At 60.2% G+C, this 24,352-nt stretch overlaps 1 protein-coding gene across 1 annotated transcript; it reads left to right on the top strand.

The window, feature by feature from the left end:
* The first annotated feature begins 275 nt into the window (after positions 1-275).
* On the top strand, positions 276-22,110 carry RTKN (rhotekin). The gene is made up of 12 exons (XM_077782683.1): positions 276-648; positions 9,814-10,007; positions 11,120-11,181; positions 11,334-11,387; positions 11,468-11,585; positions 13,028-13,258; positions 14,326-14,420; positions 14,651-14,757; positions 17,928-18,059; positions 19,845-20,010; positions 21,679-21,783; positions 21,918-22,110. The coding sequence occupies exons 1-12, from the start codon at positions 565-567 to the stop codon at positions 22,022-22,024; spliced, it is 1,455 nt and encodes a 484-aa protein (XP_077638809.1). The 5' UTR covers positions 276-564; the 3' UTR covers positions 22,025-22,110.
* The last annotated feature ends 2,242 nt before the right edge of the window (positions 22,111-24,352 follow it).

The raw sequence follows: 24,352 nt of genomic DNA, 5'->3' as shown, positions 1-24,352 counted from the left end.
CCCAAACCCTGCACCCCAAACCCTGCACCCCAAACCCTGCCCTAATCCTCTCCCTGCACCCCAATCCCTGCACCCCAAACCCTGCACTCCCTCCCTGCCTGAACCCCCCCTGCACCCCAAACCCTGCACCCCATACCCTGCACCCCAAACCCTGCTCCCCACCTCTCCCCTCCCCCCAAATCTTCCCCCTCCCCCCCAAAAAAAAATTCCTCCACCCCTCCCTGCCCCCCCAAAACCCATCCCCACCCCCCTCCCCCGCCGCCCCCGCTGCCCTTTCCCAGCACAGTCCCCCCCTTGTTCCCTGCGAGGGGGCGGCGATTTGGAGACCCCGAACAATTTGCCCCCCCAAAATTCCAGGGGGAGGAGCCCAAACCTCCCCCAAAAATTCCATCCAAAAATCCCAAAAATCCCATTTTTCTCCCTCGGTAAAGCGCGGTGATGCTGATTTGGGGGGACAGGGAGGGGGTTTAACCGAACCCCCGTTACACCCCCAGATCTGGATGCTGCCGAACCCCCTTGGGGGGCTTTGGGGGAACCCCCCAAAATAATTTTGGGGGGGTCCCGATGGAGGTTGGGGGGGGTCGCCGGCTGCGGATCCTGGAGGATCTCAACATGCTCTACATCCGCCAGATCGCCGCCAGCATCCAGGTGGGAATTTTTGGGGACCCCCCACTCCCTAAATCCAAATTTGGGGATCCCCCCCCCCCCCCACCCCAGGAGCTCCCGGACCCCGGGGGGACCCCGGGGTCGGGGGGCTCCGGGGGTGGGGGGGGGGGGGAACGAGCTCCTCACCCCCCAAAAAATTCACCCCATGAGTGAGGAGCCCCCCAAAATCACAAGAGGGGCGATTTTGGGGGGGTCCTTCACCCCCAAAATTTTGGCAGCGGGGGGGGGGTTATTTATAGGTGATGACGTCACTGGAAGGGGGGGGGAGATCGGGATGGAGGAACCGGAGGTACCGGGAAAAATTTTGGGGTGGCCTGAGGGTGTTGGGTGTGAATTTGGGGGTTTTTGGTGAATTTTGGGGTGATTTGTGGAGTGCAGGATGGATCTGTGGGGTGAGGGATGTGGTTTCTGGGGTGAAGGATGTGTTTTTTGGGGTGCAGGATGGATCTGTAGGGTGAGGGATGTGGTTTTTGGGGTGCAGGATGTGTTTTTTGGAGTGAAGGATGGATCTGTGGGGTGAGTGATGTGTTTTTTGGGGTGCAGGATGTGTTTTTTGGGGTGCAGGATGGATCTGTGGGGTGAGGGATGTTTTTTGGGGTGAGGGATGTGTTTTTTGGGGTGCAGGATGGATCTGTGGGGTGAGGAATGTGTTTTTTGGGGTGAAGGATGTGTTTTTTGGGGTGCAGGATGGGTCTGTAAGGTCAGGGATGTGTTTTTTGGGGTGAAGGATGGATCTGTGGGGTGAGGGATGTGTTTTTTGGGGTTAGGATGGATCTGTAGGGTGAGGGATGTGGTTTTTGGGGTGAAGGATCTGTTTTTTGGGGTGAGGGATGGATCTGTGGGTTTAGGGTTGTGGTTTTTGGGGTGCAGGATGGATCTGTGGGGTGAGGAGTGTGTCTTTTGGGGTGCAGGATGTGTTTTTAGGGTGAGGGATGTGATTTTTGGGGTGCGGGATGTGTTTTTTGGGGTGAGGGTGTCACGGCCAGGCCGTGCGACGACTGGTGAAAAAACTCATGAGCATGTCGTGCCGCCTCAAAGCCCTTTAAGGTTATTGGCCCTGCTACAGCATGATCAATAATTGCATTGCCTTCTGTAAAGAATCCTGGGATATTAGTATGGCTTCCATGTGAGTGCACCAGATACAATGGCTCCTTTCCTCTATCAATCCTTTCATTCGAATTATTAATTCTGATATTTCGGGCGTGCCTATTTTCCCCAGTTTTGCACGGTCAATTCGTTTTAATAAACCAATGGCGTACTGTGAATCTGAAATCAAATTCAGTGGTTGATGCAAGAATTGCGTTAAGGCCATAACAATAGCTTTTAATTCCAAAACCTGAACGGATTGCCCTGCATCAGTCCAAATTTTTGTTTCCCACTTTCCTTTAAGCTTCCATGCAAATCCATACTTTCCAGTTCTCCCACTAGCAGCTGTGAAAACAGCAAGTGCTTCATCAATTGGTTTTTCTTCCAATATAGGGGCTCTGGCAATAACGGCCGTGGTTTTAAAAAGAGGATGAGAAGGGTAATGGACAGAGATTTGGATTCCATTTACAGCCAAGGCAAAAGTCATGGATGAGAGTGACCACTCTTGAATTAGCTCCGACGTTTTCCAAGGCAAAATGTACAATGCAGGGTCTATTCCGAATACCAATTGTACTCGGTCCTTCGCTTTCAACAATAGGACCCCAATATTTTCCTGTGGGGCAGTTACTGAAGCAGCCAATTGAGAGGGTGGAAATGCCCACTCTAAAACACATAACTTTTTGTCCACCTCTTGAGCAATGATCGCAGAGCGACTACGTTCAGGGCCGTAAACAATAACAATCACAGGGTAATTAGGTTCATATTGATATACCTGTTGTTGCGACACTTTTTGTTCAATATTGTGTAGGGCCCTTTGTGCACCAGGTGTTAAAGTTCGAGGCTCTGCAGGATTTGTTGTATCCTTCAATAGTTCAAATAAGGGAGCTAAGTCTTCATTGGTCACTCCACACCGAGTGCGGATCCACTGTATATCCCCCACCAATTTTTGCAAATCATTTACAGTATTGACATTGTTATTTATCTTGAGTTTCCCTGGTCGTATCCGCGTCTCAGTTACCATCATTCCCAAATACAACCATGGGCTACCTCTTTGTACCTTTTCAGGAGCGATGTGCAGGCCATATTTTGATAATGCCTCGATTAATGCCTTCTCCATCTCCTGAGTTATACCCTCCTGACTAGCTATTAAGATATCATCCATATAATGATACACTATTACCTGAGGGTGGTGTTTTATCCACTCTTGGGTGGCTAAGTCGACATACCATTGGCAGATTGTAGGTGAGTTACGCATGCCTTGTGGCAGGACCGTCCATTCATACCGTAACGCTGGCGAGAGGTATTTTTCTGGGGTACGCTGAAAGCAAATCGCTCCGTGTCCAGTGGGTGTAAAGGAATAGAAAAGAAGCAATCTTTTAAATCCACTATTAACAAATACCAATCCCGGGGTAAAGCTACTGGGGAAGGCAAACCTGGTTGTAATGCCCCCATAGGTTTCATTACTGCGTTGACTGCTCTTAGGTCATGTAATAATCTCCACTTCCCTGATTTTTTCTTTATTACAAACACAGAGGTATTCCATTCACTAAATGATGTTTTGATATGCCCAAGTTTTAATTGTTCCTCAACCAATTCTTTCAGAGGTTGCAGCTTTTCTTCAGGCAGTGGCCACTGAGGTATCCAAACCGGAGTATCTGACTCCCATTGGATCTTTGCCACTGGCAACCTCTGCTCCTCAGTGGCCGCTGCTAAAAATCCTGTGTTTGTAATCTCATGCCCCATTGAGCCATAGCACCTCTTCCTAAAATCCAGAGAGGTGTATGCATAACATAAGGGCGTACCCATGCCTGTCTCTGCTCTTGTACATCCAATATTTTAACATGTTGTACACTTTGTAAGGTCTGTGATTCACCACCTATTCCACTAACCACGGTAGCAGTAGTTTGTAAAGGCCAATGTTCAGGCCAAGCTGCTAGGGGAACAATCGTGACATCTGAGCCGGTGTCAAGCATCATTTCTTCTTTGTTTTGTAATTTTTCCTCCCCTCTCATTATCAATACCTTTCGCAAGGGCCTATCTTTTTGTATAGTTGTGGTAAACATTACTAGCGGGCCGGCTGTATTTCCCGTACTCCCAAAGGCTCCCGTTCCCCTTTTTTCTGCTTTTTTTTGAGAACGGAAAGGAATAAGTTGTGCTATCCTGCTTCCTTGGTTAATTGTAATAGGCGGTGCAAAGATTTTAAGCATTATCTTTATAACTCCTTCATAGTCTGCATCAATTAACCCGGACAATACAAATATTCCCTGCTTACTTGCCGATGAACGGCCAATCAATAAAGCACTTAATTCCCCCCAAAATGGTCCAGAGGCTGTGGAATCTACCACAGTCACCTCACTCGTGGTAATAGTTACGGTTCTTGCCACGGCCAGATCAACTCCTGTGCTCCCAGCTGTGGCGGCGGCGAGTTCACGGAGGCAGCCGCGACTTGTCCTTGTTCCAGTTGGGTATTTCGGAGCCGCGCCCAACCCGCGGCTCTGGGGGTTTCCCGGAAGGGGGGTTCCATCCTTCTTAAAGCATGATCGACACTCAGCAGATCTATGGCCAAACTTATCACAACGATTACAGGTACCCGTGAACACCCCACTTCGCACATTCCCTCCCCCTTTGTTGGGGCATGACTTCTTTAGGTGCCCCATTTTCCTGCACAGATAGCATGCGCCCTGTCCCTTATCACCTTTTCCTAGCCCTCCTTGCTTTAATGCCTTTTGCTTTTCTTCCTCCCAGGGTGCCTTTGAACAGATGTCCACCATTTGTACTATGGATGCGCCTTGGGGAAGGGTCGCTATTAATTTTTTACAGGTTCGGTTTGCGTTTTGTGTGGCCACTTCCTTAACTAATGTCATTTGAACTTCTTGGGATAAGTCGGGGGTGTTATCCATTGATTCTCTTATATGATCCACAAATGTTAGAAATGGTTCATTTTCCCCTTGTTGTATTTGTAAGTAGGGGGGGCTAGGCTTGCCCATTTGCGGCAAAGCATGGAAAGCCTCCAAGGCAGCAGCCTTGCTTTGTGAAAACACCCTGGGTGGAAGAGCGGCTTGCCTCTGTGGATCCCTATATTCACCACTTCCCATCAGCATACTGAGGGTCGCAATTCTAAGGGGGTCCCCATTAGGAAGTTGTAAATTCTCTAGTTGCTTGGCTTCCAGCCTTTCCTGCCATTTTACCAAGAATAAGGTGTAAGCTGGCGGTCCTATCAGAGTTTCCATAAGCATCCAGATATCAGCGGGCACGAGCTCTTGGTATTTCATGAATGCAGTCATCTGCCTTCATACTGCCGAATTATGTAGCCCAAATGCCATAATATTCTGTTGCATCTTGGATACTAAACCCCACTCTAAGGGAGCCCATCCTGGTCCATCTGCTGTAGCCCGTACCGGAGCTGATATTATCGGTTCAAGGACCACCTCTCCACTTAAATTTCCCTGAGTAATGAACCCCTTCCAGCGACGCCATGGATCAAAGGTCGGATCCTTTGGTGGTTCTGGGGCCTGGCAGCTTTCTGTTCACGTCACTCAATCTCTTAAACACTTTGTCATCATACCCCTTCCCTCTCTCCTCTCTCAACATTCCTGCTTCTAATTCCTCCTCCAGTTCTTGTTTTTCTTCTTCCGTTAAGCCCTCGCCTGCTCCTAATAACCGCTTCAATTCCTTGTGTCCCTCTGATATAGATAACTCTGTTGTATCGCTCTAATTATCCCTTCCCTGCCGCCCCAGTTCCTCTTTTCTAACTTCGTTATTTGGTCTTCAATGTTTAAAATCCCTGCTTTTACTGTATCCAGAGCTTCGTTATACAGCTGCCCTCGCCTGCCTTTGCTTCCTTGTCCATCATTATCCTTAACAGCAGTTATTAAGTCTGCCATGTGTTGTCGCTGTTTTCTCAGCTCTTCCACTAAGTCTTTGTAAGGGTTAACATGCTCAGGGGTCCTGCTATCCTGCATTTCATCGGGATCTTCAGGCAGGGGTATGTTTTCTGGCTGTGTTTCCATATCTTCAGGCTCAGGGGGTGCTGTCGGTGTCTGTGGCTTCCTGGCTGCTTTGGCAGCAGGGTCCCAGGGATGATAATATCATCGAAAGCCCCCTTATGTACTGGAGCAGCGACTTTCCCGGGAGGAGAATAAGGGGGTGCAGGCTCATGGAAGGGACCCCACTCGATCAAGTTCTCTTCCCCGTCATCCTGGTCCTTAGATGCTTTAGACAGTGCATCTTGTAGTGCAGCAGCAATTTCTGCATCTGCATGTACTTGCTCAATCATGAGCCGTACTGCACGATAAGTCCGGGCCAGCTGCTTACTTCCCTAAGAGTCTGTCTGCACACTCTCCCATAGCTCCTCCCCGATTTTTGCCCATTGATCTTGGGAAAATAATTGTCCGGTAGTCGCGAGCAACCCCCTTCGCCTACACCAAAGTAAAAATTCTGTCAGCTCCTGCCGAGGGATGGAATGCCCTATTTTCTTACTAAGACTCAATAGTCCATCCACAGTAGCTTTTTCAATCGCTGATACAGCTGAACCCATCCCGTCCAGACCGCAGTCTGCCTGACTCACCGGTCAGCCGTGGCCACGTTTTCCTCTTAAATCTCCTGCTTCTCTCGAGCAGACGGGATTTTCACCTTCTCGCGTCCGCTTGTCCGTCCTGAATCACGTCGGGGTCACCAGAATGTCGTGGCCAGGTGAAGGGAGCACACACCGACACGATGTAGATTCTCAAGCAAGCTCCGTTTATTCGCTGCTACATACATTTATTTATACAGTTTTTTACTTCCTTACATGCGATCATGCCGTGATCATGCATGATATGATTGGATGGCTTTGTGCACGAGGCATGCATGCGGCTTTAACTAACTTCTAATTGGTGCATTAATTTAGCATTGCTAAGCATTCTTTGGGTTTTATACATCCTGTCTTTATCTCAACGTATAGCCAGCATCCCTTTTTCTTGTTCAGCATCTCAGGGTCAAGGGTAGGTCGCTCTTCATAGTTTATTATAAACTTGTCCCATAGCCCAGGTGCGGCCCCCAGCATGAGGGGATGTGTTTTTTGGGGTGCAGCATGGGTCTGTAAGGTCAGGGATGTGTTTTTTGGGGTGCAGGATGGGTCTGTGGGGTGAAGGATGAGTTTTTTAGGGTGCGGGATGGATCTGTAGGGTGAGGGATGCATTTTTTGGGGTGCAGGATGTGTTTTTTGGGGTGAGGGATGTATTTTTTGGGGTGCAGGATGGGTCTGTGGGGTGAGGGATGTGTTTTTTGGGGTGAGGAATGTGTTTTTTTGGGGTGCAAGATGGGTCTGTGAGGTCAGGGATGTGATTTTTGGGGTGCAAGAAGGGTGTGTGGGGTGAGGGATGTGTTTTTCGGGGTGCGGGATGTGTTTTTTGGGGTGAAGGATGTGTTTTTGGGTTGCAGGATGGATCTGTGAGGTCAGGGATGTGATTTTTGGGGTGCAGGATGTGTCTGTGGGGTGAGGGATGTGATTTTTGGGGTGCAGGATGGATCTGTGGTGTGAGGGCTGTGTTTTTTTAGGGTGTAGGATTTGTTTTTTGGGGTGCGTGGCTCTGCTGTGTTTTTGGGGTGCACCATCTGGTTTTGGGGTTCACGGATTCCCTGCGGGGTCCCTGATAAATCCGTGGGGTGCACGAGGCGTTTGTGGGGTGCCTGGTAAATTTATGGGGTGCACAATGTGTGGGTGCAGCTGGGACCCCTAAGGGCACAGGGCTGGGACCCCCCAAATTATGTGGGACACCCCCCCATGTGTGTGTAGGGCCTGGTTGGGTTTGGGGGTGCCCAGCAGGCGCCCCCCAGCCCCACATTTCCCCCAGGCCCTCCTGAACCCCAAATGTGGGAGGAGCCGGAGCTGCTGTGGGGGCAGAGGGATTTTGGGGACCCCCTGACCCCCAAAATTTTGTGATTGCCAGGAGCCAGAGCTGCAGTGTGTGCAGTGGGTCCGGGAGGGATTTTGGGGTCCCCCTGACCCCCCAAATTTGCCCATCCCCAGGAGCCGGAGCTGCAGCGGGCCCTGGAGCAGGCCCTGTGGGTGCTGAGGGCATTTTGGGGACCCCTGACCCCCCAGATTTTGTCACCCCCAGGAGCCGGAGCTGCAGTGGGCCCTGGACTGGGCCCTGCAGGTGCAGAGGGGATTTTGGGGTCCCCCTGACCCCCAATATTCCCGTTCCCAGGACCCAGAGCTGCAATGGGTCTGGGCGTGGGCATTGAGAGTCCGGGAAGGCTTTTGGGGTTCCCCTGACCCCCCAAATTTTGTGATTGCCAGGACACGGAGCTAGTTTGGGTGCTATTGGTGCAGGAAAGGTTTTGGGGTCCCCCTGACCCCCAATATTCCCGTTCCCAGGAGCCGGAGCTGCAGCGGGCCCTGGAGTGGGCCTTGTGTGTGCTGAGGGATTCTGGGAACCCCCTGACCCCCAATATTTCCATTCCCAGGAGCCAGAGCTAGTTTGGGTGCTATTGGTGTGGGAAGGGTTTTGGGGTCCCGCTGACCCCCCAAATTTGCCCATTCCCAGGACCCAGACCTGCAGCAGGCTCTAGACTGGGCGCTGTGCCTGCAGAGGGGATTTTGGGGAGCACCTGACCCCCAATATTCCCGTTCCCAGGACCCAGATCTGCAGTGGGTCTGGGCGTGGGCATTGAGAGTCTGGGAAGGGTTTTGGGGACCCCCTGACCCCTCAAATTTTGTGATCCCCAGGAGCGGGAGCTGCAGCGGGCCCTGGAGTGGACACTGTGGGTGCTGAGGATTTTGGGGACCCCCTGACCCCCCAGATTTTGTCATCCCCAGGAGCCGGAGCTGCAGCGGGTCTGGGAGCAGGCATTGCGAGTCCGGGAGGGATTTTGGGGTCCCCCTGACCCCCCCAAATGTCCCTGTTGCCAGGAGCCAGAGCTGGTGTGGGTGCTATTGGTGCGGGAAGGGTTTTGGGGTCCCCCTGGCCCCCCCAAATTTGCCCATTCCCAGGACCCAGCCCTGCAGCGGGGCCTGGAGCAGACCCTGTTTGTGCTGAAGGATTTTGGGGTCCCCCTGACCCCCAATATTCCCGTTCCCAGGAGCCGGAGCTGCATTGGGCCCTGGAGTGGGCCCTGTGTGTGCAGAGGGATTTTGGGGTCCCCCTGACCCCCAATATTCCCGTTCCCAGGACCCAGAGCTGCAGTGGGTCTGGGCGTGGGCATTGAGAGTCTGGGAAGGGTTTTGGGGACCCCCTGACCCCCCAAATTTTGTGATCCCCAGGAGCGGGAGCTGCAGCAGGCCCTGGAGTGGACACTGTGGGTGCAGAGGGATTTGGGGTCCCCCTGACCCCCCAAATGTTGTCACCCCCAGGAGCCGGAGCTGCAGCAGGCCCTGGAGCGGGCGCTGTGTGTGCAGAGGGATTTTGGGGTCCCCCTGACCCCCCAAATGTTGTCACCCCCAGAAGCTGGAGCTGCAGCGGGCCCTGGAGTGGGCCCTGTGGGTGCTGAGGATTTTGGGGTCCCCCTGACCCCCCAAATGTTGTCACCCCCAGGAGCCGGAGCTGCAGCAGGCCCTGGAGTGGGCGCTGCGGGTGCTGAGGATTTTGGGGACCCCCTGACCCCCCAAATTTTGTCACCCCCAGTAGCCGGAGCTGCAGCAGGTCTGGGAGGGGGCATTGAGAGTCCGGGAGGGATTTTGGGGTCCACCTGACCCCCCAAATTTTGTCATCCCCAGGACCCAGAGCTGCAGCAGGCCCTGGACCAGGCCCTGTTTGTGCTGAAGGATTTTGGCGTCCCCCTGACCCCCAATATTCCCGTTCTCAGGAGCTGGAGCTGCATTGGGCCCTGGAGTGGGCCCTGTGTGTGCTGAGGGATTTTGGGGACTCCCTGACCCCCCAAATTTTGTGATTCCCAGGAGCTGGAGCTGCAGCGGGCCCTGGAGCGAGCGCTGTGTGTGCAGAGGGATTTTGGGGTCCCCCTGACCCCCCAAATGTTGTCACCCCCAGGAGCCGGAGCTGCAGCGGGCCCTGGAGCGGGCGCTGCGGGTGCAGAGGGATTTTGGGGTCCCCCTGACCCCCCAAATGTTGTCACCCCCAGGAGCCGGAGCTGCAGCGGGCCCTGGAGCGGGCGCTGCGGGTGCGGGAGGGCGCCCGGCGGCTGCTGCCCGCCTGCAGCCGGCCCGAGCAGGCGCTGGAGACCACCAAGACCCTGGTGCTGTGCGAGGCCAGGGTGGCGGCGGCCGGCGGCGAGCTGCAGCGGCGCCAGGAGGCACGGCTGAGGGGGGCCCGGCGGTGAGTGACCCCAAAACTGGGGGGACACGGGGGACAGGGCAGTGAGGGACACCCCAAAACCTGGGGGGACACGGGGGACATGGTAGTGAGGGACACCCCAAAAACCCCAAAACCTGGCAGGACATGGGGTACAAGGCAGTGAGGGAAAAACCCAAAACTTGGGGGGACACCGGGGACAGGGCAGTGAGGGACACCCCAAAACCTGGGGGGACACGGGGACAGGGCAGTGAGGGACACCCCAAAAACCCCAAAACCTGGGGGGACATGGGGGATACAGCAGTAAGGGACACCCCAAAACCTGGGGGGAAATTGGCAACACGGCAGTGAGGGACACCCAAAAACCTGGGGGATATGGCAGTGAGGGACACCCCAAAACCTGGGGGACACGGCAGTGAAGGACACCCCAAAACCTGGGGGGAAATTTGGGACAGGACAGTGAGGGACACCCCAAAACCTGGGGGGACACAGGGACAGGGCAGTGAGGGACACCCAAAACCTGGGGGACATGGCAGTGAGGGACACTCCAAAATCTAGGGGGAAATGGGGGATACAGCATTGAGGGACACCCCAAAACCTGGGCGACATGGGGGACATGGCAGTGAGGGACACCCCAAAACCTGGGGGGACATGGCAGTGAAGGACACCCCAAAACCTGGGGGGACATGGGGGACAGGACAGTGAGGGACACCCCAAACCTTGTGGGACACGGGGAACACAGCAGTGAGGGACACCCCAAAACCTGGGGGGACACAGGGGACAGGACAGTGAGGGATATCCCAAAAACCCCAAAACCTGCTGGGACATGGGGGACATAGCAGGGAAGGACACCTCAAAACTTGGGGGGGACACTGCAGTGAAGGAAAACCCCAAAACCTGGGGGGACACAGCAGTGAGGGACACCCCAAAACCTGTGGGTGGGATGAGAGACCCTTGTTGGGGGGTGGGGGTTGGCTGCAGAAGTGAGGGACACCCCAAAATTTGGGTGGAACGGGGAAACCCAGAAGAGCACGCAGTGGGGGTGCGTTACCAGGGGACACCCCAAACTTGGCAGGGTTGGGGGAGCACCCCAAAAAGTGGGGGGAGCTTTGCTGAACCCCCCTGTCCCCCCGCAGCCCCTCGGACGGCGGCCCCGGCGCTGAGCGGGTGCCGTGCCGCGGCACCGTCTGCATCTCAGGTATGGGGGGGTCCCGGGGGGCTCTGGGGAGGGGGAACCCCAACTTTTCTGCCTGATCCCCCTCCCCTACAGCACCATCTGCCTTTTGGGTGGGGGGCTGGGGGTGTCTCAGGGGGTCTCACCCCTCTCCTGCCCTCCCCCACCCCGCTCAGATTTGCGCATCCCGCTGATGTGGAAGGACACCGAGTACTTCAGGAATAAAGGGGGTGAGTTTTGGGGTGCTGGGGGTCCCCCCTTTTCCCTGCTCTGCCCTGTGTGACCCCCGCTGTCCCCCCCCTCACCCCAGAGCTGCACCGCTGTGCCGTGTTCCTGCTGCTGCAGGTGGGGGCCGAGATCCACGACACCCCCACGGTGCTGGTGGACAGGACCCTCACCGACATCTGCTTCGAGGGCGCCGTGCTCTTGTGAGGGGGGGCACGGGACCCCCGAAACCCCCACCCCTTCCCCGGGACCCCCAAAACCCACACCCCCTTCCCTGGGACCCCTGAAACCCCCACCCCTTTCCCCAGGACCCTGAAACCCCCACCCCCTTCCCTGGGACCCCCAAAACCCACACCCCCTTCCCTGGGACCCTGAAACCCCCATCCCCTTCCCTGGGACCCTGAAACCCCCATCCCCTTCCCCTGGACCCCCAAAACTGCCACCCCCTTCCCCAGGACCCCAAAACCCACACCCCCTTCCCCGGGACCCCCAAAACCCACACCCCCTTCCCCGGGACCCCCGAAACCCCCATCCCCTGCCCCTGGACCCCCGAAACCCCCACCCCCTTCCCCGGGACCCCCAAAACCCACACCCCCTTCCCCAGGACCCCAAAACCCACACCCCTTCCCCGGGACCCTGGCACCCCCCTTGACACCCCCATAACCCACCCATGGCACCCCTATGGCTCTCTATGGGACCCCTGAGCACCCCAATGGGACCCCTGATCCCTCCCATAGGACCCCCAACACCACCACCTCCTTCCCCCGGACCCCCAAAACCCCCATCCCCTTCCCCGGTACCCCCAGACACCCCCATCCCCTTCCCTGGGACCCCGAAAACCCCACCCCCTTCCCCGGGACCCCCAAAACCCACACCCCTTCCTCGGGACCCCCAACACCACCACCTCCTTCCCCGGGACCCCCAAAACCCCCATCCCCTTCCCTGGAACCCCGGCACCCCCCTTGACACCCCCAAATCCCCCCCATGGCACCCCTGTGCGTCTCTGTGGGACCCCTGAGCACCCCAATACGCCCCCATGGGACCCCTGATCCCTCCCACGGGACCCCTGATCACCCCCAAACCCCCCCCCAAGGCCAGTGCCACCCCCCATGGGACCCCTGAACACCCCCAAACCCCCCCCCAAGGCCAGTGCCACCCCCCATGGGACCCCTGAACACCCCCAAACCCCCCCAAGGCCAGTGCCACCCCCCATGGGACCCCTGCCACCTCCCCCACCTTGGGGACCCCCGCCCTGTCCTGTGCCCATTCAGGGCACCCCTGCCATCCCCCCCCTCCACCTTGGGGACCCCTGCCCTGTCCTGTGCCCATCCAGGGCACCCCTGCCACCTCCCCCACCTTGGGGACCCCCGCCCTGTCCTGTGCCCATTCAGGGCACCCCTGCCATCCCCCCCCTCCACCTTGGGGACCCCTGCCCTGTCCTGTGCCCATCCAGGGCACCCCTGCCATCCCCCCCCTCCACCTTGGGGACCCCCGCCCTGTCCTGTGCCCATCCAGGGCACCCCTGCCCCGCCGATCTGGGGGTGCCCCCTGCCCCGCCGTGCCCCCTCTGCCATGTCCCCCCGGTCCCGGGGGGTGACCGGGGGGGGGTGTCCCCGGCTGGCACCGACGCCGCGGTGCCCCCCAGCTCGGAGGCGGGCCCCGATTTCGAGCTGCGGGTGGAGCTGTACAGCGCGGGGCTGCCGGGCGGGGGGGCGCAGGCCAGCACCCCCAAGAAGCTGGCGACGCGCCTCGGCAGCTCGCTGGGCCGCTCGGCGGGGCGCCGGGCACGGGCGGCCATGGACGGGGCGCCCGGCAGCCCCCCGGGCACCGGGGGCACCACCGGGGCACCGCCGCTGCTGCCGCCGCCCGGCGTGCCGTGAGTGTGCCGCGCGGAACGTGTGTGTCGTGTGTAGCCGTGTGTCATATGTGTGCCCATGTCCCCTCTGTGCTCCCTGACCCCCCAAATCCCCCATGGTGTCCCCCTGACCTCCAATGTCACCCTGTTCCCCCGGTGTCCCTGTGCCCCCCAATGTCCCTGTGACCCCCGATGTCCCTGTGACCCCCCGCAATGTCCCCTGACCCCCGATGTCCACTGTGATCCCCCCGATGTTCCCTGTCCCCAGATGTCCCTCTGACCCCCCAAAGTTCCCCTGAACCCCGGTGTCCCTGTGCCCCCCAATGTCCCTGTGACCCCCGATGTCCCTGTGACCCCCCCCAATGTCCCCTGACCCCCGATGTCCACTGTGATCCCCCCGATGTTCCCTGTCCCCAGATGTCCCTCTGACCCCCCAAAGTCCCCCTGAACCCCGGTGTCCCCTGTGCCCCAGTGTCCCTCTGACCCCCGATGTCCCTGTGACCCCTGGCATCTCCTGTCCCCCAATGTCCCCCTGTCCCCCGGTGTCCCTGTCCCCTGGTGTCCCTGTGACCCCCGATGTCCCCTGACGCCAATGTCCCTGTGACCCCCAATGTCCCTGTGACCCCCCAATGTCCCCTGACCCCTCAATCTCCCTGTGACCCCCGATGTCCCCTGACGCCAATGTCCCTGTGACCCCCAATGTCCCTGTGACCCCCCCCAATGTCCCCTGACCCCTCAATCTCCCTGTGACCCCCAATGTCCCCCTGTTCCCCTGATGTCCCTGTGACCCCCCAATGTCCCCTGACCCCCGGTGTCCCTGTGACCCCCGATGTCCCTGTGACCCCTGGCATCTCCTGTCCCCCAATGTCCCCCTGTCCCCTGGTGTCCCTGTGACCCCTGATGTCCCCTGACCCCAATGTCCCCTGTGCCCCAGTGTCCCTCTGTGCCCCAATGTCCCTGTGACCCCTGATGTCCCCCTGTCCCCCCAGTGTCCCCTGACCCCTGATGACCCTGTGACCCCCCCAGTGTCCCTGTGCCCCGGTGTCCCTGTGACCCCCCCAATGTCCCCTGTGCCCCGGTGTCCCCAGGTGTCCCCGGTTCCAGCTGCTGGCTCACGCCGCGCTGTCCCTGGCTCAGGTGCACGACGGCTTCCGCACCCACGACCTCATCCTCGCCGCCGACGGTCAGTGGCACCCCAAAACTGCCCGGGGCACCCCGGAACTGTCCAGGGCACCCCTAAACACCCCATGTCCCCCCAGAGCAGAGCCCCACTGGGTGGGATTTGGGGTGGGGTTGGGGTGGGGTTGGGGTGGGTTTGGGGTGGGGTTGGGATGGGTTTGGGGTGGGTTTGGGTGGATTTTGGGGTGGGTTTGGGGTCACTGTCCCCCCGTGTCCCCCCCCGTGTCCCCCCAGAGCAGAGCCCCTGCTGGCTGCCCCTCTATGGCCGCATGTGCTGCCGCCTGGCGGCCCGGCCGAGCTGCATGGACACCGCCGCGGCCACCGGGACCCTGCGGCTGCAGGTGCGGGACACCGGCAGCGACCGGGAGGGCACCGGGAGGGCACCGGGAGCTGCACCGGGAGCGACCGGGAGGGCACCGGGAGGGCACCGGCAGCGACCGGGAGCGCACCGGGAGCTGCACCGGGAGGGCACCGGGAGCGACCAGGAGGGCACCGGGAGGGCACCGGGAGGGCTCCGGGAGCGACCGGGAGGGCACCGGGAGGGCACCGGGAGGGCACCGGCAGCGACCGGGAGGGCACCGGGAGGGCACCGGGAGGGCACCGGCAGCGACCGGGAGGGCACCGGGAGGGCACCGGGAGCGACCGGGAGGGCACCGGGCGCTGCACCGGGAGCGACCGGGAGGGCACCGGGAGCGCACCGGGAGCGACCGGGAGCGCACCGGGAGCTGCACCGGGAGGGCTCTGGGAGCACACTGGGAGGGTACCGGGAGTGCACTGGGAGGGCACCGGGAGGGTAGCGGGAGCGGGAGCCCGGGTGGGATCGGGAAATGGGGTTTAGTAACTCTGCCATGATGAAGGGAACGCTGAGGCTGCAGATGGGGGAATGGGATAGGGAATGGGATATGGGGATAGGATATAGGGAAATGGGATATAGGGAAATGGGATATGGAAAATGGGATAGAGAGAAATGGGATATGGGGAAATGGGATATGGAAAATGGGATAGAGAGAAATGGGATATAGGGAAATGGGATATAGGGAAATGGGATATAGGGAAATGGGATATGGGGATGGGATATGGGGATGGGATATAGGGAAATGGGATATGGGGAAATGGGATAGAGAATGGGATATAGAGATGGGATATAGAAATAGGATATAGGGGAACAGGATATATTAACGCCTCCCAGTGACAGGGACAATGGAGCTGCAGGTGAGGGAATGGGATAGAGGGATGGGATTGGGAATGGGTTTGGGAATGGGATTAGGAATGGGATAGAGGGATGGGATTGGGAACGGGATAGAGGGATGGGATAGAGGGATGGGATTGGGAATGGGTTTGGGAATGGGATTAGGGATGGGATAGAGGGATGGGATTGGGAACGGGATAGAGGGATGGGATAGAGGGATGGGTTTGGGAATGGGATTAGGAATGGGATAGAGGGATGGGATTGGGAATGGGTTTGGGAATGGGATTAGGGATGGGATAGAGGGATGGGTTTGGGAATGGGATTAGAAATGGGATAGAGGGATGGGATTGGGAATGGAATTAGGAATGGGATAGAGGGATGGGATTGGCAATGGGATAGAGGGATGGGATTGGGAATGGAATTAGGGATGGGATAGAGGGATGGGTTTGGGAATGGGTTTGGGAATGAGATTAGGAATAGGATTGGGAATGGGAATGGGTTTGGGAATGGGATTAGGAATGGGATAAAGGGATGGGATTGGGAATGTGATAGAGGATTGGGACTGGGAATGGGTTTGGGAATGGGATTAGGGATGGGATAGAGGGATGGGATTGGGAATGTGATAGAGGATTGGGATTGGGAATGGGTTTGGGAATGGGATTAGGGATGGGATAGAGGGATGGGATTGGGAATGTGATAGAGGATTGGGATTGGGAATGGGTTTGGGAATGGGATTAGGAATGGGATAGAGGGATGGGATTGGGAATGTGATAGAGGATTGGGATTGGGAATGGGTTTGGGAATGGGATTAGGAATGGGATAGAGGGATGGGATTGGGAATGGGTTTGGGAATGGGATTAGGAATGGGATAGAGGGATGGGATTGGGAATGGGTTTGGGAATGGGATTAGGAATGGGATAGAGGGATGGGATTGGGAATGGGTTTGGGAATGGGATTAGGAATGGGATAGAGGGATGGGTTGTATCAACACCCCTGTGGTACCTGGGACCCTGTGGCTGCAGTAAGGGAATGGGATCGGGAATGGGAAAGAGGTGTGGGATAGAGGGATGGGCTGGATGAAAATCCCTGTGGGAACAGAGACCCTGCAGCCACCAGGGATCGGGATATGGGATTGGGATGTGAGGGATGAGGGATGGGATTGGGGTGGAGAAAGGGCTGAGAAGGGGATGGGAACAGGGATGGAAATGGAGACAGGGACACGGGGACAAGGACAGGGACAAGGACAGGGACAGGGACAGGGACGGGGACGGGGACAGGGACAGGGACAGGGACAGGGACAGGGACAGGGATAGGAATGGGGATGAGGACAAGGATGGGACAGGGACAGGGATGGGGGCAGAATGGGGATGGGAACAGGCACAGGGGGAAGGACAGGAACAAGGCCAGCCTTGGGGATGGACAAGGATGGAGATGGGGACACAGATAAGGGGGGTGGGTGGAGAAATGGGGACAGGGATGAGAGCAGGACAGGGACGGGGACAAAGATGGGCGTGGGATGTGGTCAGGGGGACGGGGTGGGGACAGTGACATGGCTGGGAAGGACACGAGGGGAAGGGCAGGGATGGGAAGGGACAAAGGCTGGGAATGGGCTGAGAACGGGGACAGAGCTGGGAATGGGGACAGGGATGGGGACAGGGGATGGCACGAATGGGGACAGGGATGGGGACAGGGGATGGCACGAATGGGGACAGGGACAGGGACAGGGATGGCATGAATGGGGACAGGGATGGGGACAGGGACAGGGACAGGGATAGGGACAGGGATGGGGACAGGGATGGGGACAGGGATAGGGATAGGGATAGGGATAGGGATAGGGATAGGGATAGGGATAGGGACAGGGATGGGGACAGGGATTTGGACAGGGACGGGGACAGGGATGGGGACAGGGACAGGGACAGGGATAGGGACAGGGATGGGGACAGGGATGGGGACAGGGACAGGGACAGGGATAGGGACAGGGATGGGGACAGGGATGGGGACAGGGACAGGGACAGGGATAGGGATAGGGACAGGGATGGGGACAGGGATTTGGACAGGGATGGGGACAGGGACAGGGACAGGGACAGGGATGGGGACAGGGATGGGGACAGGGACAGGGATAGGGACAGGGATGGGGACAGGGATGGGGACAGGGATGGGGACAGGGATTTGGACAGGGATGGGGACAGGGATGGCACGAACCCACCAGCGGCTCTTGACTGGTGGGGGTGGGTCTGGCTGTGTGGGTGCAGAAATGGGGGGGACACGCTGGTGCTGTGGGGTCACCCATGGGTGCTGAGGGCTCCGGGGGTCTCGGGACAGGCTCCGGGGGCTGAGGGGCCGAGCGGGGCCCCCCTGTTCTGCGTCCTGCGGGGCCCCGGGCTGCTCTGCTACGGCAGCGCTGGCGAGGCCGAGGCAGGGCAGGAGCCCACCCTGACCATCGCTGTCACCAAGGTACGGGGACATGGGGGACACCAGGGCCGGGGGGCTCTGGGGGGCACGGGGAGAGTGGGGGAGTGTGGGGGACTGTGGGGTTACGGCGGTGATGGGGGATCCAGGGGACGTGGGGGTGTGGTGGGTGCTGGGAGAAAGGGGGAGAGTGGGGGGCTCGGGGTGGTTCGAGGTTTGTGGGGGCTGTGGGGTCTATGGGGGCTGTGGGGTCTATGGGATCTATGGGGTCCGTGGGGGCTGTGGAGTCTGTGGGGGCCGTGGGGTCTGTGGTGTTCTGGGGTCTGCAGGGTCTGTGGGGTCTATGGGGGCTGTGGGGGCTGTGGGGTCTATGGGGTATTCTGGGGTCTATGGGGATCTCTGGGTTTATGGGGTGTTCTGGGGTCTCTGGGGTCTGTGGGGCTGTGGGGTCTCTGGGGCTGTGGGGTCTCTGGGGTCTGTTTGATCTGGGGGGTCCGTGGGCTCTGTGGGGTCCGTGGGCTCTGTGGGGTCTGTGGGGTCCGTGGGCTCTGGTGTCTCTGGGCTCTGTGGGCTCTGTGGAGTCTTTGGTGTCTGCAGGGTCTGTGGGCTCTATGGGGTCTATGGGTTCTGTGGGGTCTGTGGGCTCTGTGGGATCTGTGGGGTCTCTGGGCGCTGTGGGGTCTGTGGGATCTGTGGGCTCCGTTGGGTCCATGGGGTCTGTGGGGTCCGTGGGCTCTATGGGGTCTCTGGACTCTGTGGCTCTGTGGGGGCTCTGTGGGGTCTCCGTGGCTCTGTGGGATTGGGCTCTGTGGGTGCTATGGGGTCTCTGGGCTCTGTGGGGTCTGCGGGGTCTGTGGGGTCCGTGAGCTCTATGGGCTCTATGGGGCCTCTGGGCTCTGTGGGTGCTATGGGGTCTCTGGGCTCCGTGGCTCTGTGGGTGCTCTGTGGGGTCTCTGGGCTCTGTGGGTGCTATGGGGTCTCTGGGCTCTGTGGGGCTGGGCTCTGTGGGTGCTATGGGCTCTCTGGGCTCTATGGGCTCTGTGGGGTCTCCGTGGCTCTGTGGGGTCCATGGGCTCTGCGGGGTCTTTGGGCTCTGTGGGTGCTATGGGGTCTCTGGGCTCCGTGGCTCTGTGGGTGCTATGGGGTCTCTGGGCTCTGTGGGTGCTATGGGCTCTCTGGGGTCTGTGGGGTCTCTGGGCCCTGTGGGGCTGGGCTCTGTGGGTGCTATGGGCTCTCTGGGCTCTGTGGGGCTGGGCTCTGTGGGTGCTATGGGCTCTCTGGGCTCTGTGGGGCTGGGCTCTGTGGGTGCTATGGGCTCTCTGGGCTCTGTGGGTGCTATGGGCAATGTGGGGCTGGGCTCTGTGGGTGCTATGGGCTCTCTGGGCTCTGTGGGTGCTATGGGCTCTCTGGGCTCTGTGGGTGCTATGGGGTCTGTGGGCTCTGTGGGGCTGGGCTCTGTGGGTGCTATGGGCTCTCTGGGCTTTGTGGGTGCTATGGGGTCTCTGGGCTCCGTGGCTCTGTGGGTGCTCTGTGGGGTCTCTGGGCTCTGTGGGTGCTATGGGCAATGTGGGGCTGGGCTCTGTGGGTGCTATGGGCTCTCTGGGCTCTGTGGGTGCTATGGTCTCTCTGGGCTCTGTGGGTGCTATGGGCTCTCTGGGCTCTGTGGGTGCTATGGGGTCTCTGGGCTCCGTGGCTCTGTGGGTGCTATGGGCTCTCTGGGCTCTGTGGGTGCTATGGTCTCTCTGGGCTCTGTGGGTGCTATGGGCTCTCTGGGCTCTGTGGGCCCCGTGGCTCCGTGGGGCCGCTCTCCCAGCCCCGCGGGTGCCGCAGGACACGCGGGTGCGGGCGCTGGAGGCGGGGGGCCGCGGGCAGCCCCCCGGGGTGGCGGTCACCAACCGGCTGGGCGGGGAGGAGGTGACCCACGCGCTGCTGGCCGAGAGCGCCGCCGAGGCCCAGCGCTGGCTGCGAGCCTTCGGGCAGCACCTCTACGACTTGGGTGAGCCGGGACCCCTGGGACCCCTGGGACCCCCAGACCTGCGGGAGTGCCCTTCAACCTTGTGGGAATGTCCTTCATCCCTGTGGGACCCTCCCAGCCCTGTGGGACCCTTCCCATCCCTGTGGGATCCTGCACATCCCTGTGGGACCCTGCACATCCCTGTGGGACCCTCCCAGCCCTGTGGGACCCTGCACATCCCTGTGGGACCCTGCACATCCCTGTGGGACCCTGCACATCCCTGTGGGACCCTTCCCATCCCTGTGGGACCCTACAAATCCCTGTGGGACCCTCCCAGCCCTGTGGGACCCTACAAATCCCTGTGGGACCCTCCCAGCCCTGTGGGACCCTTGCAGCCCTGTGGGACCCTGCACATCTCTGTGGGACCCTGCACATCCCTGTGGGACCCTGCACATCCCTGTGGGACCCTCCCAGCCCTGTGGGACCCTAAACATCCCTGTGGGACCCTACAAATCCCTGTGGGACCCCACACATCCCTGCAGGACCCTGCACATCCCTGTGGGACCCTTCCCATCCCTGTGGGACCCTGCACATCCCTGTGGGACCCTCCCAGCTCTGTGGGACCCCACACATCCCTATGGGATCCTGCACATCCCTGTGGGACCCTCCCAGCCCAGCAGGACCCCAGAGAAATGGGGACAAGGACAAGGATGAGAACTGGAACGGGGACAAAGATGGAAATGGGATGTGGTCAGGCAGAGGATTTTGGGAGTCGCTGTCCCACATCCCCGGTGTCCCCACCCTGGGATTTTGGGGGCTCTGTGCCACGTCCCCATTGTCCCCATCCCGGGATTTTGGGGTGCTCTGTGCCTTGTCCCCACCCCGGGATTTTGGGGGCTCTGTGCCATGCCCCGCTGTCCCCATCCCGGATTTTTGGGGGCTCTGTGCCATGCCCCGCTGTCCCCATCCCGGATTTTTGGGGGGCTCTGTGCCACATCCCCATTGTCCCCATCCCGGATTTTTGGGGTGCTCTGTGCTGTGCCCCCATCCCGGATTTTTGAGGGGTCTGTGCCTTGCCCCCATCCCGGATTTTTGGGGTGCTCTGTGCTGTGCCCCCATCCTGGATTTTTGGGGGGTCTGTGCCACATCCCCACTGTCCCCATCCCGGATTTTTGGGGGGTCTGTGCCTTGTCCCCACCCCGGGATTTTGGGGGCTCTGTGCCATGCCCCGCTGTCCCCATCCCGGATTTTTGGGGGGCTCTGTGCCACATCCCCATTGTCCCCATCCCAGATTTTTGGGGTCTCTGTGCCATGCCCCCATCCCGGATTTTTGGGGGGTCAGTGCCTTGCCCCCATCCCGGATTTTTGAGGGGTCTGTGCCTTGCCCCCATCCCGGATTTTTGGGGTGCTCTGTGCTGTGCCCCCATCCCGGATTTTTGGGGGGTCTGTGCCACATCCCCGCTGTCCCCATCCCGGATTTTTGGGGGGTCTGTGCCTTGCCCCCACCCCGGATTTTTGGGGTGTCTGTGCCACGTTCCCATTGTCCCCATCCCGGATTTTTGGGGGGTCTGTGCCTTGCACCCATCCCGGATTTTTGGGGGGTCTGTGCCACATCCCCACTGTCCCCATCCCGGATTTTTGGGGGGTCAGTGCCATGCCCCCAGCCCAGATTTTGGGGTGTCTGTGCCATGCCCCGCTGTCCCCCCCCAGCGCAGTGGAAGCAGTGCTGTGAGGAGCTGATGCGGATGGAGGAGCCCCCCCCACGCCGCCCCCCGGCCCCGCTGCCCCCCCAGGGCTCCCTGTACCACCAGACGGGTGAGTGGGGAGGAATTTGGGGGGGCTCTGCTCTGTCTCCCCCTCTCTGCTCTCTGCTCGCTCCCTAACTCTGCTGTCCCCCCTCTCTGTCCCCCCATTTCTCTGCTGCTCCCCCCCCACCCCGCGCCCCCCAGCCCCGCCGGGCCCCCCCGGGACCCCCCCGGGCGAGGGGCTCCTGCTGCAGGAGAACGTCTCAGCCGAGATCCGGGCTCTGCTCAGCTCCTACTACAGTGACAGGTGACGGGGGGGACACGGGGGGACCCCCAGAGACCCCCCCAACTCTGCAACAGCACCCCCAGAATGGCCATGGGGCTGGGGGGGCGGCAATGAAGCGACCCCCAAACCCCCCCACACCCTCTGAGAGGAACCCACGGGGGGCTGGGGGGTTGTTTGGGGGGGTCTTTCACACCCCCCACCCCACACTGCAGCAGCCGGGGGTCCATGGGGGGGTCTGGGGCTGCTCCTCCCCCCCCCCCACCCCCGGTGACCCCCCCGTTTCCCCGCAGCTATTGACCCCTCGGATGACATCGCGGCGGTCACCGACATCCTGGCGCGGCACCGGGGGGCTCCCCGCGCCCCGGGGGGACCCCCCCCGTGGCTGTCGCTGTTCGAGGGGCCCCCCCTGCGCAGCCCCAGCCCCCCCAGGAGGGGACGCCCCCGAACCTTGTCCCTGGACGCCCGGCTCAGCACCCTGAAAAGCCGGGGGGGCCCCCCAAAACCTCCCCACTCCAGCTCCTCCAGCAGCGGCAGCAGCAGCCCAGGGCCCCCCCAGCGCGACCCCCCCCGAGCCCTCCAGTCCCGGGTCTGACCCCCAGAATCGGTGGGGTGGGGGGATAAGGGGGGGATGGACCCCCCCCTACCCTCCCAGGGGGGTTGTGGGGGGCTGGGGGCTCCCCGCTTCTGGTTTTGGGGAGAAACTGGAATTTCTGCCCTCCCCACGCTGGGGGGGCTCAGGGCTAAACTCCAAAAAGGGAGGGAGGGGTTCATTCCCCCCTCCCCCAACAAGGGTGGGTGCTGGGGACCCCCTCCCCACTGCAGGATGGGTGCTGGGGACCCCCTCCCCACCGCAGGGTGGGTGCTCAGGGTCTAACCCGGGGGGGCACACAGAGCCCCCCCACTCTGCTTTCCCTCACCTCTAACCCGGGGGGAGAGGGGACACCACCAGCCCCCCCCGGCAGGACCCCCCCATTAATAATAATCACTAATAATTTGCATTAAAATTTATTTAACGGCTGCTGTGTGCGATTTTGGGGGGTGGGGGAGGACGTGGGGGTCCCTGTGCCCGCGTGGGTGGGGGGGGGGGGGTCTGTGCCCTCCTAACTCGTGCTGCCACCAGCGGGTGGGGGGGGAGGTTTGGGGTGCTCCCCCCTCCCCAAACTGCTTTTTTGGGGTGCAGGTGTGGGGTGGAGGCTGTGCTGGGGGGTGAGGGGAGGGGGGGTGTCCATCCGGGGTGCTGTGATGCCATACGGGGTACCCCCCACCCAAAAAAAGGTGCTGGGGTCGCCCCCCCACTCCGCTACACAGCGTGGGGGGAGAGGTCCTCATCCTCGGTGGTGGGGCTGGGGCCCCCCAAAATCGGTGGGTGGGGGGCGTCCCGGGCCAGCAGCAGCGCGAAGCCTGGGGGGAGAGTGGGGGTGAGGGTTTGAGGGGGTGTTGGGGAATTTGGGGGGGTCACGGGAGGGTTTTGGGGTACCTGGCGTGGCTTTGTGCAGCACGAGGTTCTCGCCGGGCTCGTCCCCCTGCAGGGAGCGGGAGGGACCTGAGGGGTCTCTGCACCCCCCGCCGGCCCGCCCCCCTCACCGGGGGACCCCGCCCCACTCCCCATCCCGACCCCCACATTTCCCCCATCGCCCCCATCCCCATAATACCCTAAAACCCCATCTCAGCCCCCCACATTTCCCCCAACCCCCCTATACCCCAAAACCTGCAGCCCCCCACAGTTCCCCCAGCCCCCATCGCCCCCATCCCCATAATACCCTAAAACCCCATCTCAGCCCCCCACATTTCTCCCAACCCCACAATACCCCGAAACCTGCAGCTCCCCACAGTTCCCCCGGCCCCAAACCCCCCAATACCCCAAAACCCCACCCCAGCCCCCCACATTTTCCCCAAGCCCCCAACCCCCCCATACCCCAAAATGCAATCTCAGCCCCCCACATTTCCCCCATTTCCCCCAACCCCCCAATACCCCAAAACCCCATCTCAGCCCCCCACATTTCCCCCAACCCCCCAATACCCCAAAACCCCATCTCAGCCCCCCACATTTCCCCCAACCCCCCTATACCCCAAAACCTGCAGCCCCCCACATTTCCCCCAGCCCCCATCACCCCCAACCCCCCAATACCCCAAAACCCCATCCCGGCCCCCCACAGCCCCCGTGCCCCCATTGCCCCCAGCCCCACAATACCCCAAAATCCCATCTCGGCCCACCCCCATCTCCCCCAGCCTCTCCCGTACCTGCCCAGGGGGTGGTCCCGGCTCCCAGGGGGTCTCCCAGCCCCCCTCAAACTCGTGCCCCCCGATTCCGTTGCGCCCCAAATCCTGCACGGGGCGGGGGGGACCGGGGCTG

This window comes from Lonchura striata, chromosome 4 (assembly GCF_046129695.1).
Source record: "Lonchura striata isolate bLonStr1 chromosome 4, bLonStr1.mat, whole genome shotgun sequence".
NCBI lineage: Eukaryota > Metazoa > Chordata > Aves > Passeriformes > Estrildidae > Lonchura > Lonchura striata.
The sequence above is the reverse complement of the archived record's forward strand: the minus strand, read 5'-3'. Positions and strand labels throughout refer to the sequence as shown.